Source organism: Seriola dumerili, unplaced genomic scaffold (assembly GCF_002260705.1).
Source record: "Seriola dumerili isolate Sdu_G_001 unplaced genomic scaffold, Sdu_1.0 BDQW01000478.1, whole genome shotgun sequence".
Taxonomy (NCBI): Eukaryota; Metazoa; Chordata; class Actinopteri; order Carangiformes; family Carangidae; genus Seriola; species Seriola dumerili.
In genome coordinates this window covers 2,464,398-2,484,269 of record NW_019174733.1, presented here as the reverse complement: position 1 = coordinate 2,484,269, position 19,872 = coordinate 2,464,398, and the positions used below count along the sequence as shown (strand labels likewise).

The 19,872-nt window shown below is 39.5% G+C and overlaps 1 protein-coding gene across 1 annotated transcript in view; it reads right to left on the bottom strand.

Moving 5' to 3' along the window:
* pcdh15 (protocadherin related 15) overlaps nucleotides 1-10,728 on the bottom strand; it is a 137,750-nt gene extending 127,022 nt beyond the window's left edge. The window contains exon 1 of the mRNA XM_022763554.1: nucleotides 10,638-10,728. Coding sequence (XP_022619275.1) covers nucleotides 10,638-10,728 — 91 coding nt within the window. The remainder of the gene's footprint in view (nucleotides 1-10,637) is intronic.
* Between the last annotated feature and the right edge of the window lie 9,144 nt (nucleotides 10,729-19,872).

Genomic DNA, 19,872 nt, shown 5'->3' with positions numbered 1-19,872 from the left:
ACAAGGCAATAGGTTTTAGCATACACAACCTTTTCTAGTATAAAATCCTTGAGGAACAATTATCAGCACATGCTCATTTCTGAGGTGTACTCACTGTTCATTTTCAGAGTTCCATGACATCATAGCAATTAGAAAACCTGTAACCATCTGCTGAAGAAATAGCAGGATGAGGTTTTCTTTTAATAGTGACAAAATGAACAAGGCAAGTGGGTCACACCTCACAATCGGGAGACATAAACAACACGCAACATCAAAATAAGTATGCAAATCTGCTCTGAGAGAATATACTCTGCATGAAGCAGAAAGAGTGTGCACATGTGTGTGTGTATGAGTGTGTGGAATAAAAGTTGCCTGTGCTGATTTTGAGAAGCTTTTCGAGGTATCACAGACGGCCTGTTTTGTTAGTTTTGCATGTGTGTGTTCAGGCACGTGTGTGTGTGTATGTGTGTGTGTGTGTGTGTGTGTGTGTGTAGCTTTAAGTGGTAGTTGCGGTGAGAGAGAAATGTGAAGAGTCTGCTTTGAAGACAAAAGGCAGAACCAAACAGAGATAAAGAATAGAGCCTCCATTTGCAGTGCTAACAGTCTTATATTGTGATCAGAGCACAAACATATATTGCACTGAGGAAGTAAGGCACACGCACACACACACACACACACACACGCATGTGAATAAAAAAGCATACAGGCACAAACTCGAAGCAACAAAGCCTGTTCACTCGTTTGCAACAAAAGTGAAATGATCAGAACCTCTTGCCACATTTACACCTTTTAGCAGTGGGGGATATTTTCTAATGACACTACATTAAGCCTTCCTTCCATTTAAAAAGCTTTGCAGAGTAACATGAGAATATGAAAAATGTTTTCCTGCCAATTCACTTCCCAGTGGCTCGTTGTGCTCATACAAGAATGAGCCAAATAGTCTTACCCGACCCACACACCCCTCCTGCAGCACTCCAGATAATGCTGGATGAAACTTAAGACCCTTTCAAATAATAGTAAACATATATGAAAGGAAAACTAGTAATACATTCATCCACCAATCTGACAGCCCATTATCAATCCTAGAAAACGGCATGCTTGATTTAGAATCTATGGATCAGGTTGACTTGATTCAAAAAAGAGAAAATTGTAGCAGAACAAAGATAATTTGTTGCATGGAAAAGTTTGTGTTTCAAACTGCAGAGGAGAGTCAAAAAGAAAATAGATGCAGTTGTTTCAAATGGTAACCAGTCAAAAACAGCACAGAACAGAATAGTGGGAGCTAGATAAAAGACAAAGTTGATCACACAGCTCAGGGAGAGGGGTACGCAGCAGCATGGGGTGCTCAGTTACTGAGGTCTGTAGGTTTTCAACAAGACTGTTCACCAGCCTTGCACTTGTGTGTGTGTTTTTAACAGTAACCTGATTCTAGAATAGAAAGTCTGTGCCACTTATCAGCTTTATTTCTTGTATAAAATATTCTAGTTGCAAGGACTTTTTTTGTTAGAAAGAGCTGTAGGCCTTGGTCTTGACATAAATCAATACCATTGGAAAAGAGTAAGCTTACAATCTGTAGCAGTGGATGAAAGAAATGTTCCACAGTTTTATAGTCATCGCTGCATCTTATATACACAATGGTCAAAAACAACTCATTGAGCAGTATTCAGCCTGATCAAAAACATTGGAAAAGGTAAAGACTAGAAGGCAAATCAAATGCAAGGCTACCTCATATAGAATCCTAGCTGCGAAATTTCCAACCAAGTTATTTCCAATCACTGAGTGAGAGCTGGACTGTGTCACAACACCTGTACATTATACTAATACAACATTTCTGCAGCCTGTGCTTGTACATTTTCATGTCAGCAGTGTAGTAATATGCAGTTTGATTGGTTGGTAGACACTATCAGCATAACATTAGCTAACATGTAACATGGCAGCGTAAATAGTTTTGATTGTGCCCTTTCTTCTAAACAGGGTCAGGCTGTAATGTGTCATCAAATGTACACATTAATACTGTGCACATGTGTAAGAAAAGCAGAATAAAAATAATATACTGACCAAGGAGCCTGGATCTCCACACCTCGGCCAGAACTGGGTAAATCTCTATGATGTTTGGAATATTTAAGTACCTGTAAGATTATATCAGAGGTTCAGCACGGTCACAAGCCCAATGGTTAAGGAGAAAAAACGTAAGGCCTAAATAATAAAGTCCAGTCAAGGTAGGTAGATTGCACACTGTTACATGTTTGTTTTTTTAGCTTCAAATGGAACAACTAAGGCTTGAGGTCATGTTTTGCCCTTAACAAAACACGAAATCTCACTATCAAATGTTGTACTTCCACATATTTCACTAGCTTTTACAGTGACTGTAGTGGCTCTCTGCAAGTCCTCAGCAGATACTCAACAAGCTGTTGTTCAGTAAATCTCTCTGAGTTCTGGGAGGTGGTGGAGCCAGGGATTCAAAAAGAAAAAAAGAGGGGAATCATAACAATGCAACAAGCAGCATTCAATCACTAATAGGTAATCAGTGCACTGTACACTTCAGAGGCCTTATCAAAAGATAATCAAAATCTTCTAATTTTGACCTCGGGGTAATTTGCTCTCACCTAAAGAGATTTTCTCATGAATTATCCACACAATGTTGACTTGAAGACGTAGAAAACTTCAATTACAAAACGGTAACTGCTTGTGGCACAAAAGGATCAGGGAGAAAAAATGGATGCAAGCAAGCTTCAATCAATTTGTAAAATGTTTGTGATTGAACAAAACAACAGTCTCCCCCGCACAAAAACCATAGCATTCGACAAAAGGACTGGAAGCTGAGCAGAACTGATCAGACAACGCAAATAAAACAATTAAAATGCCTGTTTAATAGTTTCCTTCTTTAAAACAGCAACTGCTTCATACTTGAGGACTTTTAAAAACACTTTACCTCCTAAACAAATAGTGAAAATAACACAATGAATCAAAATGTTTAAACAGTGTTGAGATTGTTGTTTGGGGGAATGCAAAGGGTGTGTATGTACTCTTATAGTGGACAAAATGAAAGCTTTCATTTTCTATACATTGTTCTTTCAAATTAAATGGTCTGAGATGCAGACAGCCTGCTGAGCAATTCAAGTCTTCACAAGGCAGCTCATTGACTGCTACATTACTGGTGCAACAAGGCAGTGGCGAGATGAATTCTGCTCACTGACATTTAGTTTCAAAAGGCATTTTTACCTGCCACTCGATTCAATAGCCTGTGCTTTCCTGTGCCTTCATCTGCAAAAGCACCTTTTTAGCAACCGATAAATCAAACTCCTGCTACCAAGAGGGGAGATCTCAAAAAAAAAAAAAAAGACTTTAAAAAGGACAACTAACCTAACAAGCAATGTGGTCCGGGAGGCTGCACTGCACCAATTACTCTGACACACCTTTACAACAAACCTACAAAGCATCTGACTTAAATAACTAAGAAACGCAAATCATTTCACATTTACAGCAAAACATACTTGCTCTCTCTAGATGTGGCCAGACACTCATCAAAAACTGGCAAGGAAGAGAGGGTGAAATAAGAGAGAGACAGAGAGAGAGATTCTTGAGAAAGGGCAGAAGCAACGGAGAGGAAAGTAGGAACTCATTTCTCATCCTTTAGATGAATGGCAAACTGCCAACTCAGCACAAGGTTCCTCTTATCATAAAACGTCTCATACTGTATGTCTATATACAATCATAAATGTGACTATCCTTTCATATAAATATCAGGCTCTATGTGATGATAAAGGGATGTCTGATGCAGCCTATGTAAAGTTCTTCTTTCAAGGAGAGGAAAATCTGGATGAGATCATTTGAGATCTCTTTCAGCCATAGAGCTGCTGGTCCACCTGAGGGAGGGATCTCTGCCGACCTCTGGTTTGACCAGCATCTTACTTAAAAAACTTGAAGGTTGGAGGTTAGAGTTAGGACTAATCCCTGAGGTGGCAGACTGCCGAGGACAGTGGAGACAGAACAAACAGGGACATTGTTTTAATTTCCCAGTTGGATTGTTTATTTTGCATGGATCTATGTCTAGTGGGGCAGAGGGGCATTCTGGGACAGGTCCAGTAGGGCCTGGCAAATGACATTGAGATGGACAAAGGGCAGCTGTCCAGTGGCACACATTGCCAGGTAATGGCTGCTCATGGGCAGACAGCAGGTCGAAACAGATGAGCAGTCTGTTGTAGTAATGGGGGCTGTGGCCAGTTGTCCACAGGGGTTGAAGCATTACATTATACAGTAAAGGTCCATTGCTGTTCTGAGTACACTCCACAGGTCATTCCTTTGTCATGTCTCAAGGCCTGTAAATGTTTAGATGAGTGAATCCTGTTGTTCATATTGTAGATTAGATTTTTTGTTTTAATATAAATGTTGTTTCATGTTTGTTTTATATAAATAACTGTGTATTTGATGTGTGTATCCATTATCACATGGAGGGCCAAATGCTTCAAACACATTATTTTGTACGTTTTTTTTTTTTTTAGACATACACTCAACAAAACCAAACATTATTAGCCTCACAAAGCAAGTACTACTTATTGCATGTAAGTAACAAGAACAGGCATTGCTCTATAAAACAGCTTTTTATACCAAATGTAGAAATGTTTAAAGCTAGTTTCATTACAAAAATAATTTCTACAAGAGAAAATGGCTGCCTGCACATATGCAAAACAGTTGCCATGTTTTAACTGTAACATGGTTATCACAGCCTGCAATGAGTTGCTGAAAAAGTTCAAATTAACACAATTACAACAATTTAACAGTAATTAAAAGAAATTGGTTTTCAATGGACCTTTATTAGCACTGAAAATTTTATGAATACCAGTCTGTAGTCCAGATCTGAGTGGTAGGTTTAGCTACTTGGAGCTTATAGAGTATTAGGACTTCAGATGTTGACTGTTGCTGTGACAACACAGGAGAAATTAAAGCCATTTGGCAGAATTCAATCTCCATTTTTTCATATGGGAATAGTCTCAGGCAGTGTAGTAAGGGAAACAAACATGGTACGCTATTTTTGAAGTTGCATTTTTTGAGTCATTGCAAACATTTTAGTTGCAGTCTACCTTGCATACCTGATGAGGTTTTTTCTTAGTTTACCTTTTGATATGTAGCAGTGCATCGTTTTGTTCAATGTAACATTAGTATATTATGTGGTGGACTAATTTTTTGCATCTAACACTGAATTTGAAAAATTACAAAAAGTTGTATTATCAAATCATCAGGGAGAAATGTCATACATGTGTAAAAGAGAAATTAATTTAGCTGAAGATTTTAAATCATGGCAGAAAAATCATTTTAACACGGCAAGTACACATGAGAACATACGTTTTGGGTTGTGACAATAACCGTGGATTTATTCCAGTTTATGTACGATTAAATTCATTCTTGCCGGGACTTTTACGCCTTTACACACTTGCACAGCAATACGCAATTCCAAATAGAAGCCGAGCATCTGAATCTAACAGTAATTTGTTTTTCTTTATGGTGAAGGGATTGTTGCAGCTTTGATCTCATGCCACTGCACTTCCCCAAGACAACAAATCTGACACAGTTACAAACCAATAAGGATCACAGCAGCAAACAATTCAAGAATTCAAACACAACTCAAAACAAAACAATACTTGATAATCTGTGAGTCAGTTTTCTTTTATGAACCACCAAAATCTTACAGCCCCAACCCCCTTACATATAGACATTGAGCCATCCCTTTACTTGAGCGGAGAAAACAGCTAAATCAATGTGGGGACAGACAGTGCTGTGTGCTTCCTCTTGCAGCGTGCCTATGTTTGGCACAGGAATGCAATCACTGCCTCTTTCTCGGTCTCTCTCTCCCAATCTCTCTCTCTCTCTCCAAATCTCACCCTCTCTTACAAATCGTTAGAGGTTTGGGTTTCTCTATGGGGCTCCTGTAATTGCGTGTATGTATTTATTTTTAAGGGTCACAACTGTGGGAAAATATGTTGTTATGAAACAGAAAGAAAATGAGAAACAGGCAGTGAAGAAAGGGAAAGGTGGGGGTGGGGGGTGAACAAAGCAGCAGTAGTGATTGTAGCAATGATGAACAACTGAAATTGGTGGAAATGAATTCCTGCAGCATCTTGTAAATTAGTGGCTGATAATGGAAGAGAGAAGGGGATTACTTTACTGATGTGTAATCCCTTGCAGAGGCTCCCCCTCCTGCTCTTCTTCAGACTCCCCCCTCACTGCTGCCTATCTTGTCTCTCTGTGAGGTTAACCACACAGGAAGGAGGGTAAAGGTTGCAATCACACTCCCAGTGATCAGTTCAGCACGCTCACAAACGGAGCCCCAGGATTGGCAAGTTGGTACAGATACCAGGCAGCACAGGGTCCAGTCTTACCAAGAGTGGCCCCCTCCGTTCTCATGCTCCCACAGCCTGATTACAGCCTACTGGCGAGCAGATTAAAAACCCCTTCCCGCTGTCACTCCACTACTCCCCCACTCCACAGGCTTCTGCTGTAGCCAGACACAGTCTGCACATCTGGCCCCTAATCAGACAATCCCAAAAATAGACAAACAATTGTGGGTCAGAATGGATGTGCAGATGGGAAGAGAGGGAAAGAGAGGGAGACAGGCAGAGAGACAGGAATAGTGTGAGACAAGAAGGTAGGCTGATGTCACATGGCAGAAGTGTGCATGAGCATATTAACTAATCCACACCTCGCCACTCACACACACAGACACACAAATACAGCTGAGCATGTTTGTGTGTACATGCATTTGTCTGACATGTGGATTTATCGACAGAGGGATTTGGAGGTAGAGACGGTGTGCATCTGTCCGCTGTGCTTTGGATTGAAGTTTGACCTTTGATTACGATTTGTTAAACTGCTAGGCGTGCTGCTCTCCACTCACTCTGGGATCGATGGACATACATGAGATGCGCTGCAGGATTTACGTGCACATGTAGTCTAAAATTATCCTCGGCAGAGTCAGAAGATACGAAATCAGGGGGAGAACATGAGAATATAAAAGGATGGCACATGGAAGAGAGGATTATTATTGAAAAATGACAGCAGGAAATGTGTTAAGGAAAGGAATAAAGGGATATAATACAGAGGAAATGTGGCAGGACAACAGAAGGAAGGAAACAGAAAAAGAGGAAGAGAACAATTCTTGAATTTTCTTAATGGCTACGCCCTATTAGTTGAGACTAATCAGTCATTATTGGTCATTATTGTCTTGCCAGACAAAGAAATTCTTCACTCAATAGTTGTTTATGCCCTTTTCAAGGTAGTCGGTCATTACTTGAAGCTAGCACAGAGTAGTATTCATAAATACAGTTTTGTCTTTAATATGCAACATATTTTAAGAGAACCCTGCATGAATACATTAATGAAGAGGAACAATACCACTGAATAATTGCTTTTTTTCCCCAATTAAATCAACTAATTGATTAGTTTAAGAAATCCTAATGTTTCTCAAGGTCAGCCTTCTTTTCTCACACTGTGTCTACATTCATATTAATCAGAAGTCTGAGATTCATAGTGTCTCCCTGCTAATTAAATAAAGACCTGAAAGACACTGTGACATCCGCTGCCTCCACAGCTCCCTGCTGCCTAAAAGTTTCTGGTGGCTATTTTCATTTGATAGACAGACAACAAACAAGTTGACAGAGCCAAAAGCCAAGGGCGCCTTGAGGTGAGCGGAGCAGGGAGATTTATGAGAGAGGAGATGAGGGATGTGGTGTTGAGGGAGGGGAAAATCCCCACTCTAACTGAGATCATCCCTGGGTGACACTGAGTGGCGAGGAGAGGCAGCAACAGCACCCACATTCGCCCTCACCTTTCAAACCACAACAACCCTGATATACTCTATCACACCCTACATGATTACTTCTGTCTGCTACGAGTCAAATTACAGGCTGCAGCCACATCCATAATCAGCAGAAAAAAGCCTTTACGGTGGTCACAGGACAATGTCAGATTTAAAGAAAAAAGCAGGGATGAAGCCCTGCCAGGACAGTGTGTGATCAGAGTCAGTACAGAGACCATTTTGATGGTTTACTGTTGCAAAGTAAATGATAGTAAACATGGTGTTACCTGCAAAAACACACAGAGGATGGCAATGCAACAGTAACGATTTAACTTCAAGAAGTACATGCTCAAGAATCAAAACTTGTTTTTTTCCCCATTTAAAAGGACTGCCTGAAGTTGAATATAGCGAAACTGATTTAACAACCTTGTCTCCTAGAAACTCTTACATACTAATAATACATGTTTTTTTTTTTTTAAGAAGTGTAATGCTGCCCAGATTACATTTTCCAAAAATACAATGCCTAATGCATTTATCAAGTGGCAAAGTGCTGATACTGAACCTTGCAGCAGACCTTTCACTGACAATGTATTTAATTTGCTTTTCCTGCAACATCTGCTCGTAACAACTCGAGTTAGGTTAACATTTTTATGGTTATGTTTAGGCACCCGCAGCACTTGGTTATGGTTATAAAAGACAGTGGAGTTTGTGGTGAAAAAGTCAACACTAACTTGAATCACAAGACACAACATGATTACTCTTAACATTATTGTTTTTGGTGCTTAAACCTAACCACATGGAGGACCAGGTAGGGATTCCCATTTTAGTCTTGCGTTTTGAACCACACTGACCTAGTGTGCAGTACATAAATGTAGCGTTCCTACATGAGAACAAAAGGTTGCAAGGGAACATAATCCAATTACAATCCCCAAAAAGACAATTGACAGAGCTAATTAGTAGTATATAAACATAGTTTTGCAGTGACGGGTGGGTAAATTAACAAGTAGAGGCAACTTGTTAATTTACCTGTTTCACAGTTTCTGGAAATGTATGGGAGGTCAACACTGATTACTCCGAAATATATAGTCTGACAACTTTAAACTGTAAAACACACTGTTCAAAGAAAGACATTTTCATTGAACTGATTTAATATCAAAAATGTAACTAGAAATAAGGAATTAAAAAACATTGCTGCTATGTCAGCACGTTAAAATCCTTTTCTCATTTTCCATGTGAATATTCCCTGGAAACATCTAAACCTGCTGCCTCTGTCTCTACACTCTGATGTCTGAAGCTAAGAGAGGAGAGCTGGAAAGCACCGACACTTCTGCAACATTAGCATACATTAGCTCAAGCAAACACAAGTTTGGTGAAGCAGAGATTAATTTTACCTCAAGGTCAGTGAACCTATTTAATAAGGACAACTTGTCCTGCATGTCCACCAGCACCATATGAAGCTTTGATAAACAGACACTTAAAATGAATAATATCTTTGTGTACTGAAGCCATTGCAAGTTCTAAAAGAAATTACTCACAAACCCATATTCCATAGGGCTATTCTTGAATTCCACAGCTGTTATGTTTTGGGTCAATGGTCTCCTCACTCTTCAGACACACACACAACACTACTTGTCTATTAATGTGGTCAGAGCCTCAGAGTGAAATTCATCTAAAGAGGAAACCACAAGGCACTTGTTCACCTTCAAAGGCTCAGTCATAAAGCAAGTCATTTCTCTTCTAAAATGATATCATACAAAGCCATGAAGAAAACCTCTCAAAATAGAATCTTGATCTAAATGACAGTAAGCAGACATTATACTCCAATCTAAAAATGCTTTAGTGAGCTCGTCAAGGCAGGCTGGGAAGCAGGAAAAGAAAGAAGGAAACAGGGATAGGATAAAGGTAAAATTACAGCATCTTACAATTGACCTGAATCATGTGCAATATTGCCACACAGGGGAATTAAAGCATGTATCTGTGCATGCCCGGCTTCCCCTCAGCACTGTCTTTAAAGACCTGCCAATCTTTTAACTCTTTTAACTCGCATCTGCTACAAAGTCAGCGAGTTGAGACTATAAATGCTAAGATTCCCACTGTAATGTGGGAACTTAAACATGAAACTACAAGGGGAATCCTCTTAGCACAATCAGTGAACTGTGTAGGAAGAAAGCTGGATTTACGCCCTCTCTTTAAATAATGTCTTTTGAAAAACATGTAAATTTCAAAGGGAGGATGAGGAGAATACTGTGAAAGCAAAGGCCTTTGCACTGAAGCATTATGCATGGTGTGGAGAAGCTCACCTGAAAGCAACATCTCTATGGCCCTCCTCAGCTTCAATGACTTCAAACCTTTTTCATGAAAGTTTTATGTACTGAGTTAAACAAAATCTGTCATTTCTATTACTATAGGAAAATAATTGCAATAACAGACTCATAGATGTCTGTCAACAATATATGAGCAAGTAATATTCATATGTATGATTTTGCAGACAGCATTCACACCACACAGTCCTGAAGAGGTGGAAAGTCTCTTTACAGACCAACAATATAAAATATTACCAGTGAATAGATACAAAATATATAAAAATATTTAGCAATAAAAGAAAATAATCTTTAAATAATTCATAATGAGTTTTTCCTCTGGCCTATTTAGCGTGAGTTTGTAAAATTGCTTTAGTGATTCACACCTCAGTTTGGCACATAATGTATCAGAAACAACAGTGTAATGCTGTTGTACAAAGGTTTTTCCACAAATCTGGCTTTCTGACTGAAGAAAGAAACATTGCCTTGTCCACATTACAAGTTACTACAGTTAACTGAAGAAGGGGAGGCCTGAGGGCGTTCGCATCAGTGCTGGCTGCTCATACCTTCTGTGTCCTGGCCCCAGCTGTGGGTTAGCAAAGAGAGGACTGCCATTCCTGTCCCCAGCCATCTGACGAGCCACCACCCCCGTTGCATCTTCTGTCAAGCCTTATTGCCTGCCCACCTGGACATGACATAAAAAAAAAAACGAAAGAGATGATTTTTCATTTGTGTCTTTTCATGATTTTTCATTTCAGGGAGCCTTTCAGCCCTCACGCATGCACAGCTGTGACCCCCCCCCACACACACACACACACACACACACCTACCTATCTACAGCATTATCATTAGGTCAATATTTTTGAATGACACATTAATTTTGAAATCCAATTTTTTTTTGACAGTAAATGAAAATCCACTGCATTAGCTGAATCGATCTGAATGTATATGTTACTTCTGGATTACTCCAAAATCAATCATGGAATTAGGGTCTTCAGTTAATTTACCTCCATGTGTAAAATCTTTGTATAATATGATGGGGAATTCATGCCGTGCGCAGAGCCCAGAACGATAGCAGTGTACTTCATTTTGGTGAAAATATGACTCAATGTAAACATGTTTTAATATGTTCAGAATAAAAGATTATATAGAAAGTGGTTTTTGAGCAGCCTAGCCCCAATTACTCATGACTACTGCAATCAAATTTAAGATGAACCCATCCACTATTCTTGACCACCTTTTGGTAGGTCACAGTGACCTCTGTTTGTGACAGATGAAATGAAATTCCCTCTGGGCATTCCTGATATATCGCATTCAAAAGAACATGTCACTGTGACCTTCAACTTTGACCTTTACCCACAAAAATCTGATCAGTTCATCTTTGAGACCAAGTGAATGTTTGTACCAATTTTGAAGAAATTGCCTCAAGACATTACTAAAATATTCCGTTCACAAGAAAGGCACGGACGGATGTATGTAGGGATGGACAACATGAAAACATAATGCCTCCAGCCATTGCTGTTGCCGGCACGGAGGCATAAAAACATCTTTCCAACTCTACAGGGGGTGAATATTTCATACACACAAGAGGAAATACATTTCAGGTGGAATTTATTTGGGATAACGTTGTGCAGACAGGTGAACAAAACATCCTTGCCAGAAGTTATAACCTTGTATCACCAAAGTTCCAAGTCACCAGCTCTGAAGAGTCAAACTGTCAGCAAAATGCATCACAGACATTGCATCAGCTCCATACATTATGGTGTCTGAACCAAACTGACAGACAGGATTTACAGTAAATACACCTATTCAGGCTCTAGTGGAAATTACAAGCAAAGCTGTGCATAGAGATTGTATGCTGAGCCTTCCTTGGTGAGCATTGCTCACGCAGATCCATAGCACACACCCTCCAGTCTGAGCTACAGGAAGGTAAGGTGTCACTACGAGGAATAAGAGGGTATTTTTTTTGCTCCTGTCTGTCTGAGCTATTTGATGTCACACCTTCTTCACAAGGCTTATTCTCAGAGCAGGCAATAAGCTGTGAAATCAGCTTTCATAGCATATGCTAAGGGGACGGGAGGGGACTCAGACATCAACACTATCATATCAAAGCGTGTTTGACAAAATCAAAATCTCTAACTCAGACTAACAGCGCTTGTTCATTTGCGAGGGTGATTTCCCTCTCTTTCGCTTCTCTCTCTGCTCGTTGGCACACATTGTACAGTTTGTATTTGGTTAATTGCCTTCTTCCAAATCTGTGCAGACATTGAACCCACTGTACCCAAACGACAGACATCTTGCATGTACACTCTGTGGACAGCAGGAGACAGCTGTGTTCTCTGCTCTTACAGTGCAACAACAAGAGTGATTTCACACTGGTTTCCTATTCTCTCACTGCCTTCTCATCTCTCCGGCTCCCAGTGGTGTTCCCTTTTGAAGCGGATTTGATTTCCCACATTCGTACATCTATCTTTCTTAAGGGGGCTGAGTAAGATTGCTTTGATCCCTTTCACATGAGAAAACTCAGACCTGCACAACCAGCCACCCCAAAGAGACAAGTCATTTCTCTCCACAGCTTCCTCCAAATCTCCTCTTCGTTGACATGGGAACGCTGTATCTCATTTACATAGGCTAACAACAATGTTCCTTCAAACTTAATGAACAGGGAAACTGGAGAGCTTGCTGACCGAGTACTGAAAGAAAAATGGCTCCAATACTCTTTCTGAAGCAATCTTCTCATAATAGCCCATTAGTCACATCATGAACACATATCTGGATTTTAAGCAATAATACAAAGCTTTGGTGAAAGGCTAACGGCGACAGTTCAGTTCCACTCTGCTCTATGTTGATGCATATCATGTACCTGCAATCCAACCACAACTCCCTCCAACTTGATTCTGCCAAAAGAATACGCCTATATGTTTATACAGTATCTCTGCCCTCATATCTCTTCAGCAGAACAGGGGAAAAGTGCTTAAACTTAAGACACAGAGGGTGGACAAGAAGGAGCAGACGGTGTTCAAGGTAAGGTAAGGAGAGGTGAATGAAGCAATCACAGTTATGGATTACACTGAGAGTGAAGATGCAGTTCTTTATCCCCTAAGTGCAGGGGCTTTGCACTCCCTGGAAGAAGAAAAAAAAAAAAAATGCAGCTTGTCTCTCTTTCTTCTGCTGTCTGTGTTTCTTCGATCGCCTCTCATCCGGCATCGAGTTCTTTTTCCACCCCTTCCTGTTCATGTGCTTTGGTGTTGACAGGCTGTCAGAGATGTCAGGATATTACAAAACACAACTTTTATTAACGCTTTAAAGCCAAACATGTCAGCAAAAGCAGGAAACATGATGTTATTAACGATGTACTGCTCCTAGCAAGTGGAAATGAGTATTGATAACCTCTTAAATATTCAGACTTAATAGTACAGTGACAGTTAATGCCAAATAGACACACAGGAGCAGCATGGGAGATTTGGACATGGGTTTGGTGAAAAGTGACAAAAAAGGTCCCAATCAATTGCTAATTTGTAGTAGTCATTAGCTGCTAGAAGCAGATTGAACAAACAGAAAAAAAAAAAAATCAATTCAATGTTCAGTTTCTCAGTATACCATCCAGAAGTGAACTTGTTTTCTTGGCAGCTTTGTTAGAAGAAAAGTCTTTACATGTTTGCTTCTTATTAGAATTCAGTGTTTGAAGCAGATAAAACCACTCAGAAGTCACAACTCACTTTCAGTTCATAGGATGTTGAGTCAGCCTAGTAAAAGGAAGAGTTGTTACTTCGGCTGTTGTTCATAGGACCAGAGGATGCTATCTGAGTAAAGCACCATGACCAGCAAGGTTTCACCTTCATGCCCAATTCCCTGCTAACGGCAGTGCTATTATTCTCAGAAGTGAAAAGACCAGCTTTGACTCATGAAGATGAATGAAGTGTGTGAGAAATAATTATATTTATGGCTTAAAAACTTTTAATTTTCTTTTGGCTGGTTTCTAATTTCAAAAAGTTAATTCCAAGTTATTTTTCAATTTGTACAGCTTTTGAGTCTTTTGAATTTATATTGACAAAATAATTAAGTTAAACCCAGTTTTCACTGAAACATGAATCAATAAATTGCAGGAAGGGTAAAGACATTTTATAAGGTAAAAGCTAATGGACTAAAGAGTCGGTCTGGCCCTCTGCAGAAACGGGACCTCTACATAATCAGCAGCAAAATGCTCCTCTCATGTGCAGACTGCATCAAACAGTGTAGTGCTGCGCTGTCCCCATGAATTGTTTTTTCTCAAAATACATCTATTCAACTCTACAAAACACCTGAAATTGCCAGACAGAGAGTGTGGATCTGAGATGGTGACCACTCAAGCAGTGAAATAATGACACCTCACTGTTGTTTTCCAGCTGTTAAGTAGAGGTGTGGATGCCGCTTCACTTTGATAGCTGACAGTGGAGGAGTTTTGAGTGGGTCACTCTACCACCAGTGCCTGTTAAATATGTAACAGCACACTCATCCACTGTAGCAGAACAAAATGGACAAGAGGAAGAAAAGCCAAGATTCACTGACATAATCTGACTGACATGCCACACTCCAACAATCTCTGACTGTTACTTATTTCACTACAGTGTAAATACGACTGCTGGGATATATGGGTGAAATCATTATCACCGTATTAACATGGATATTTAGTGATGGACATGCAGAGTGATATAGCAAATATTTGAAAAATTAAAATACATAAAATAATCAAACGGGATGTTTAGGGCAAAGGGAAAAAAGATCTCAAATTCCACCTACTTCAAAGTGAGAATTTGCTGTTTCACTCCATTCTATATCATTGTAAACTGTCTTTGTGTTTTGGACTGTTAGTCAGGCTAAAAAAGATATTTGAAGACGTCACCTTGGAATCTGTAGAACTGTGATGGGCATTTGTCACTACCTTCTGACATCTTTATAGAATTAATTATTAAGATAATGGACATACTAGTCTATAATGACAATAACTTAATTGCCGCCCTAGTAAATACTAACACATTGTGCCAGTGTGTTGCCTCTGCTGTGCGTTTGACTTTGTCGTCTTTGTCCTTCAGGGCAGGTGCAGCCCAACAAGTTACTGTAATAACATTTGTCAACAGCACAGTAAGTAGAGTGTCAACAGCACAGTAAGTACAGTGTCAAAAGCACTGTAAATGTGCCAGCTTTAATGGTTTAAAATGATCCAACCTACAGATGGAAGAATGAACCATAGAGTGAAAACATTAGGCTTTAGTTGTTGCAGCAGCTACACATTTTCTGTTTGTTTTGTTCTCCAAATTATTAGTTTTATACTTTAAAACATCAAGTCTAAACACCGTTCTTTCAAACTTAAACTGAGATGCGTAGCTATGGTTCAATAAGTTTATCAAGGTTGTGAAAGTATGTGGTGACACTGAGTTCCTTTGAATCCCCGTGCTGTACTTTCAATAACAAAAGGCCTCATATGGTGACTGGAGAAAACAGTCATTTCTCAAGTGATTTGACATCCTCATCAGTCTCATATGTATTTCAGCCTCCTCCCCTTAGTGCAGGTAATGAAAATTTTGGACTCATCAGTGTAACAGAAGCACCAGATTTACATCTTGAGCGGATCCTCCCCATCTCTGTTTACCGCACAGAGCCATGTCATCCGATTGATCAAGTGACTGAATGAAAAACAATGCACTATAAATTATACTAAGATCTAAGTAATAAAAACAGGGAGACGCCAGCAGCACATGGGTTCATAAATTAGGTATCAGTGAATGTTATTTTACTCAATTATGCCAGAGTGCTTAAATAAACTGCAACACAAGGAGTATTTGTTTAATCACCGTGTTTACAACCTTATCACATCCCAATTTGAATTACAATAGCAGCAGACTGTCCTGTCATATTCAAATTTAAAACACCTACAGGCCACATGCTTTGTCATTTTACATTTACACAGAAGACAATAAGATAAAATAAACAATAGATTGGAACTGGATTGGGCTTTATATAGCAAACACTGATCAATTGAAAATGTTTAATAGACCCTGAACCCTGAACAACACACGAGAATAAAAGCTTGGAGTAAAGAGAAAGGGGCCAAGGCAGGGAAGCACATGGGTTTTTGGATTATTTCATAAGATTAAAAGCATTTGATTGGCTGGCTGGGTGGCTAAGCACTCTATCCATTCAGCAAGAAAACTGATGCTTCCTGTGTGTAGTTTACAACATTTTATGTAAAAATATGTCTTACTAACATGCTTCTCAACCCTCCTGCCACTGCGAGGGGACTCTCAGTTTGCACCAACTTCACCCAGTGTCCACCCATGTTGCACTTCTCACATATTTCACCCATTACCAAATGCATTCATGTATCCACAGCCACACAGTCACAAGACATGTTCAGACTCTCATCTGTCCAGACTGGCCGAGTTGGCACAGAGCCACAGCAGAGATGTTCTGCATAATTCCAGACATCCTGAAAAGAAGAATTTCCTTCCTCAACAGACAGGGTTTTACTCTGTAAAATATGCTTACATAATATGCTGTGTGTTGTTGTAATGTATGATGTGATTTTTCCAAAAGCTTTGCCAAGCTCTGAGCTTTTTAATGCAGTAGATGGCAATGTTAAATGTACTGTAACATCTCCTTCACTTTCAACCACAAATTACCTCCTAGAAAATATCAATGCAATTTTCATGCTGTGATTTCATAGTTATACATTTAATCACAACGATAATACAGGAAAATGTGTCACTACATAATGAGGCCACTGTAGTTACCACTATTTGTCAATTAGTCACAAATCATAAAAAAATGAAGCACATCGTAGAACTATTCTCCAACATCAAACCATTCCAAAAGTCTTGCTTTCATGGAGGGTGGTATTAGTCACTGTTAATAGTAAATATCTTTAATATTCTAGCAACATTACCACCATCTTTTTAAAACTAATGACCGACCTACGAAAGTTTAGTCTTTTCCGACCTACAGTCCAAAACCGAGACACAGTCAGTTTATAATGATATAAAACACAGAGAAGCAGTAAATCCACACAGTGAAGAACATGGAACAAGACAATTTTTGCATCTTAACTTCAAAACACAATTAATCAATTATATAGTTGCTGATTATCTTTCTGTTGAACAACTGATCGATTAATTGACTGTTTCAACTTTAAAGAATTTCACACAGTTCAGCATGGTGCAGCTTCAGCCCAGCTTATGTGTGATTACTTCAATTCAGATAAATTCTAGCTGGCTGCATTCAGCATGACCCCTGGGGGCAATTTGGGGTTCAGTGTCTGGCCTCTCAACATGTGGACAAGAGGGGCTGGGAATTGAACCATCAACCCTGTGATTAATGCAGTGTTTCCTCTAGGATTTTTTACACAGTAGTAACAGTGGGGTTAGGCCACCACTGCTGATGGTAAATGACCAAAAAGTCTCAACAGATAACATCATAGGTGTGTAATGTCTCACCTGAAAGTTGATCGCAACAGCCTGAAAATCAAGCACCTCATATACCTGCCACAGTAACATAACACCAACTGCTCAATGCTGATATGTACCATAAAACTAAGGAGTGTAAACAAGTGTGATACCACTTTAAGATCACACACAGACACACACGTGCATACATATTCACAAAAGTTCACAAAAAGCCAACTGTATGATTATTAAGTAAAGCAAATGTGAAGTCAGTTGGATTAGGTGTGCTAGAACCAGTGCAGAGCTATTCATTACCTACTGTGAGATGTAATCAGTGGTGGCTTTAATGATGGGCGTGATCAGCTCCAGCTAACAGGCTGGCCAGCACATGGCTCAAGCCCAGCCACAGATACGTTCAAACACCACACAGAAAGATCAGGCTAAACATCCAGGCAAGCAGTTGCTACTAAAACCTTATCAGTCTGTTCTCCTGTGTTTATCTATAGAACCCACCTACACCAGTTCATAGATATCAAAGCAATTCATTAACTGATTACTCTGAGGTATTTGATCACTGAGACAAGGAGGCTTAGAGGACGTGCTCTGCACTGCTGGGCCAGACACTCCGCCATACTTTCAGCTGTACCGGCCAATCTTAGTTAACTACGAGAATTAATTGTTCAAACTAGACTCGATATTAGTAAACTGCACACGCCATGCTTGTGGATGTTAATTTAACTGATCAGTGATATTTGAACCAAAGAGAAGTAAAAGGATGACTCGGCAAAAAGGATCCAGTTCCCTGTGAGTAGAGCCCTCACTTGCTGCCATTTAGGAAACTGCTTTTTAATTTGCTCTTAAAGTCACAGTGAAATGAAAAATGGGTTTTACACCTCATTAGCTTTTTTCCATTTTCTAAGCCATGATACATGCCTATTTAACAGTAAATGCCAAAAAATTAAATTTTTTTACAGATTTCTCCTATCAAAGCCTCAGTTTTACTTCCTATGAAACAGTGCAACTCAAATGGTTCACCTTATAGAACAAAAGTAAATAACTTCAGTCAGTAATGTCTTTTGGCAAACGTCTACTTTGGCTACTTGCAACTCTCTCCCTCACAGATTTCAATTTGGTTCAAGCTTCTGAGCGATCACTGCCTGCATTACAGCCTGCCCTGATCTTTCATTATAGTCTGACAAATTAGGGAAGCAGGGAGTTCCTAGAATGCTGTTTACTGACAATTTTATTTTAAACTTATTGCTTAATGGCAGAGACAAACACAATTAGAAAGACTGGGGCTAAGAGATATATCAACATGACAACATATCATACAGGGGCCTGTCATTACCACAATTAGTCATCCATCATTGGTAAAAACATAGTTTAATGTACTATCACATGGTTCTACAAACTCATGCTAAACAAACAAAGCATTTAATTAAAATGTTTAAAAATTTCTAACAACCTCATCGCATTGCTCTAAATTTCAATATATTGCTGGTGTTCAGTCACTAACACTGCAGGTGCTTCCCTCTGCAGGATGATGTAACTGCCATTATGAGTGATTCCTAAGTGAGTGCTCATTCCGTGCATGTGGCTGTGGGAGAGAGTAGCCCTCAGTGCGAGCAGTGATCTCAATGTGCACTTGACACAGAAATGAAAAGCTATTACGCAGTTAATGTTCATTCGGTTTCCCTAATTATATAATTTTTTCTTTCATCCCACCTGTGTCACAAAGTGCATTTTATCATATTCCCTTAGAAGAACTGTGCTTAGCTGACTTGTGCTGATTCTAAACACAGCCATAAAGGTTGGGTTGTTTAGCCTGGGTATTTCTGTTGAAAAGTCTGACCCTAATGGGAAGATGTATAAACGCCATTATTTGCTTTTGCAGAGTTGCTACCAGCAAATGAAAGATTTAATGTGGGCCCTGAGTGCTCTCATGATTATTGTGATGGACTGGGATCGTTTTAACATGATAAACTCTGTGCACTTGTTTATGCAATGTACTTTTACAGACAAATATACATTTGACAACAGAAAAGCTAAGAGGAAATGAGGGCTCCAGTGGTTATCATGACTGTTGCATATCGCAACACATAAGTGAGTATCCTACATCATTAGAAATACTTAATGAATAAGTAAAGATGTGGTGATGATAAGCAGTATCCAAGAATGTTTCAAAGTTGTGTACACTGGTGAGCCTCACTGACAAATGCTCTAGCTCCGTGAAGGTCTACACAGGAGCCGCTCAGGCACTGTATTGAAGTGTTAGTCACTTGTGTTTTGGAAGCGCTCATAACATGCAATCACTGTAGTTATGCATGTACAATAAAGGAAAATAGACCAGGACTAATTAAAATTGGAGCGTATTCCATCAAAT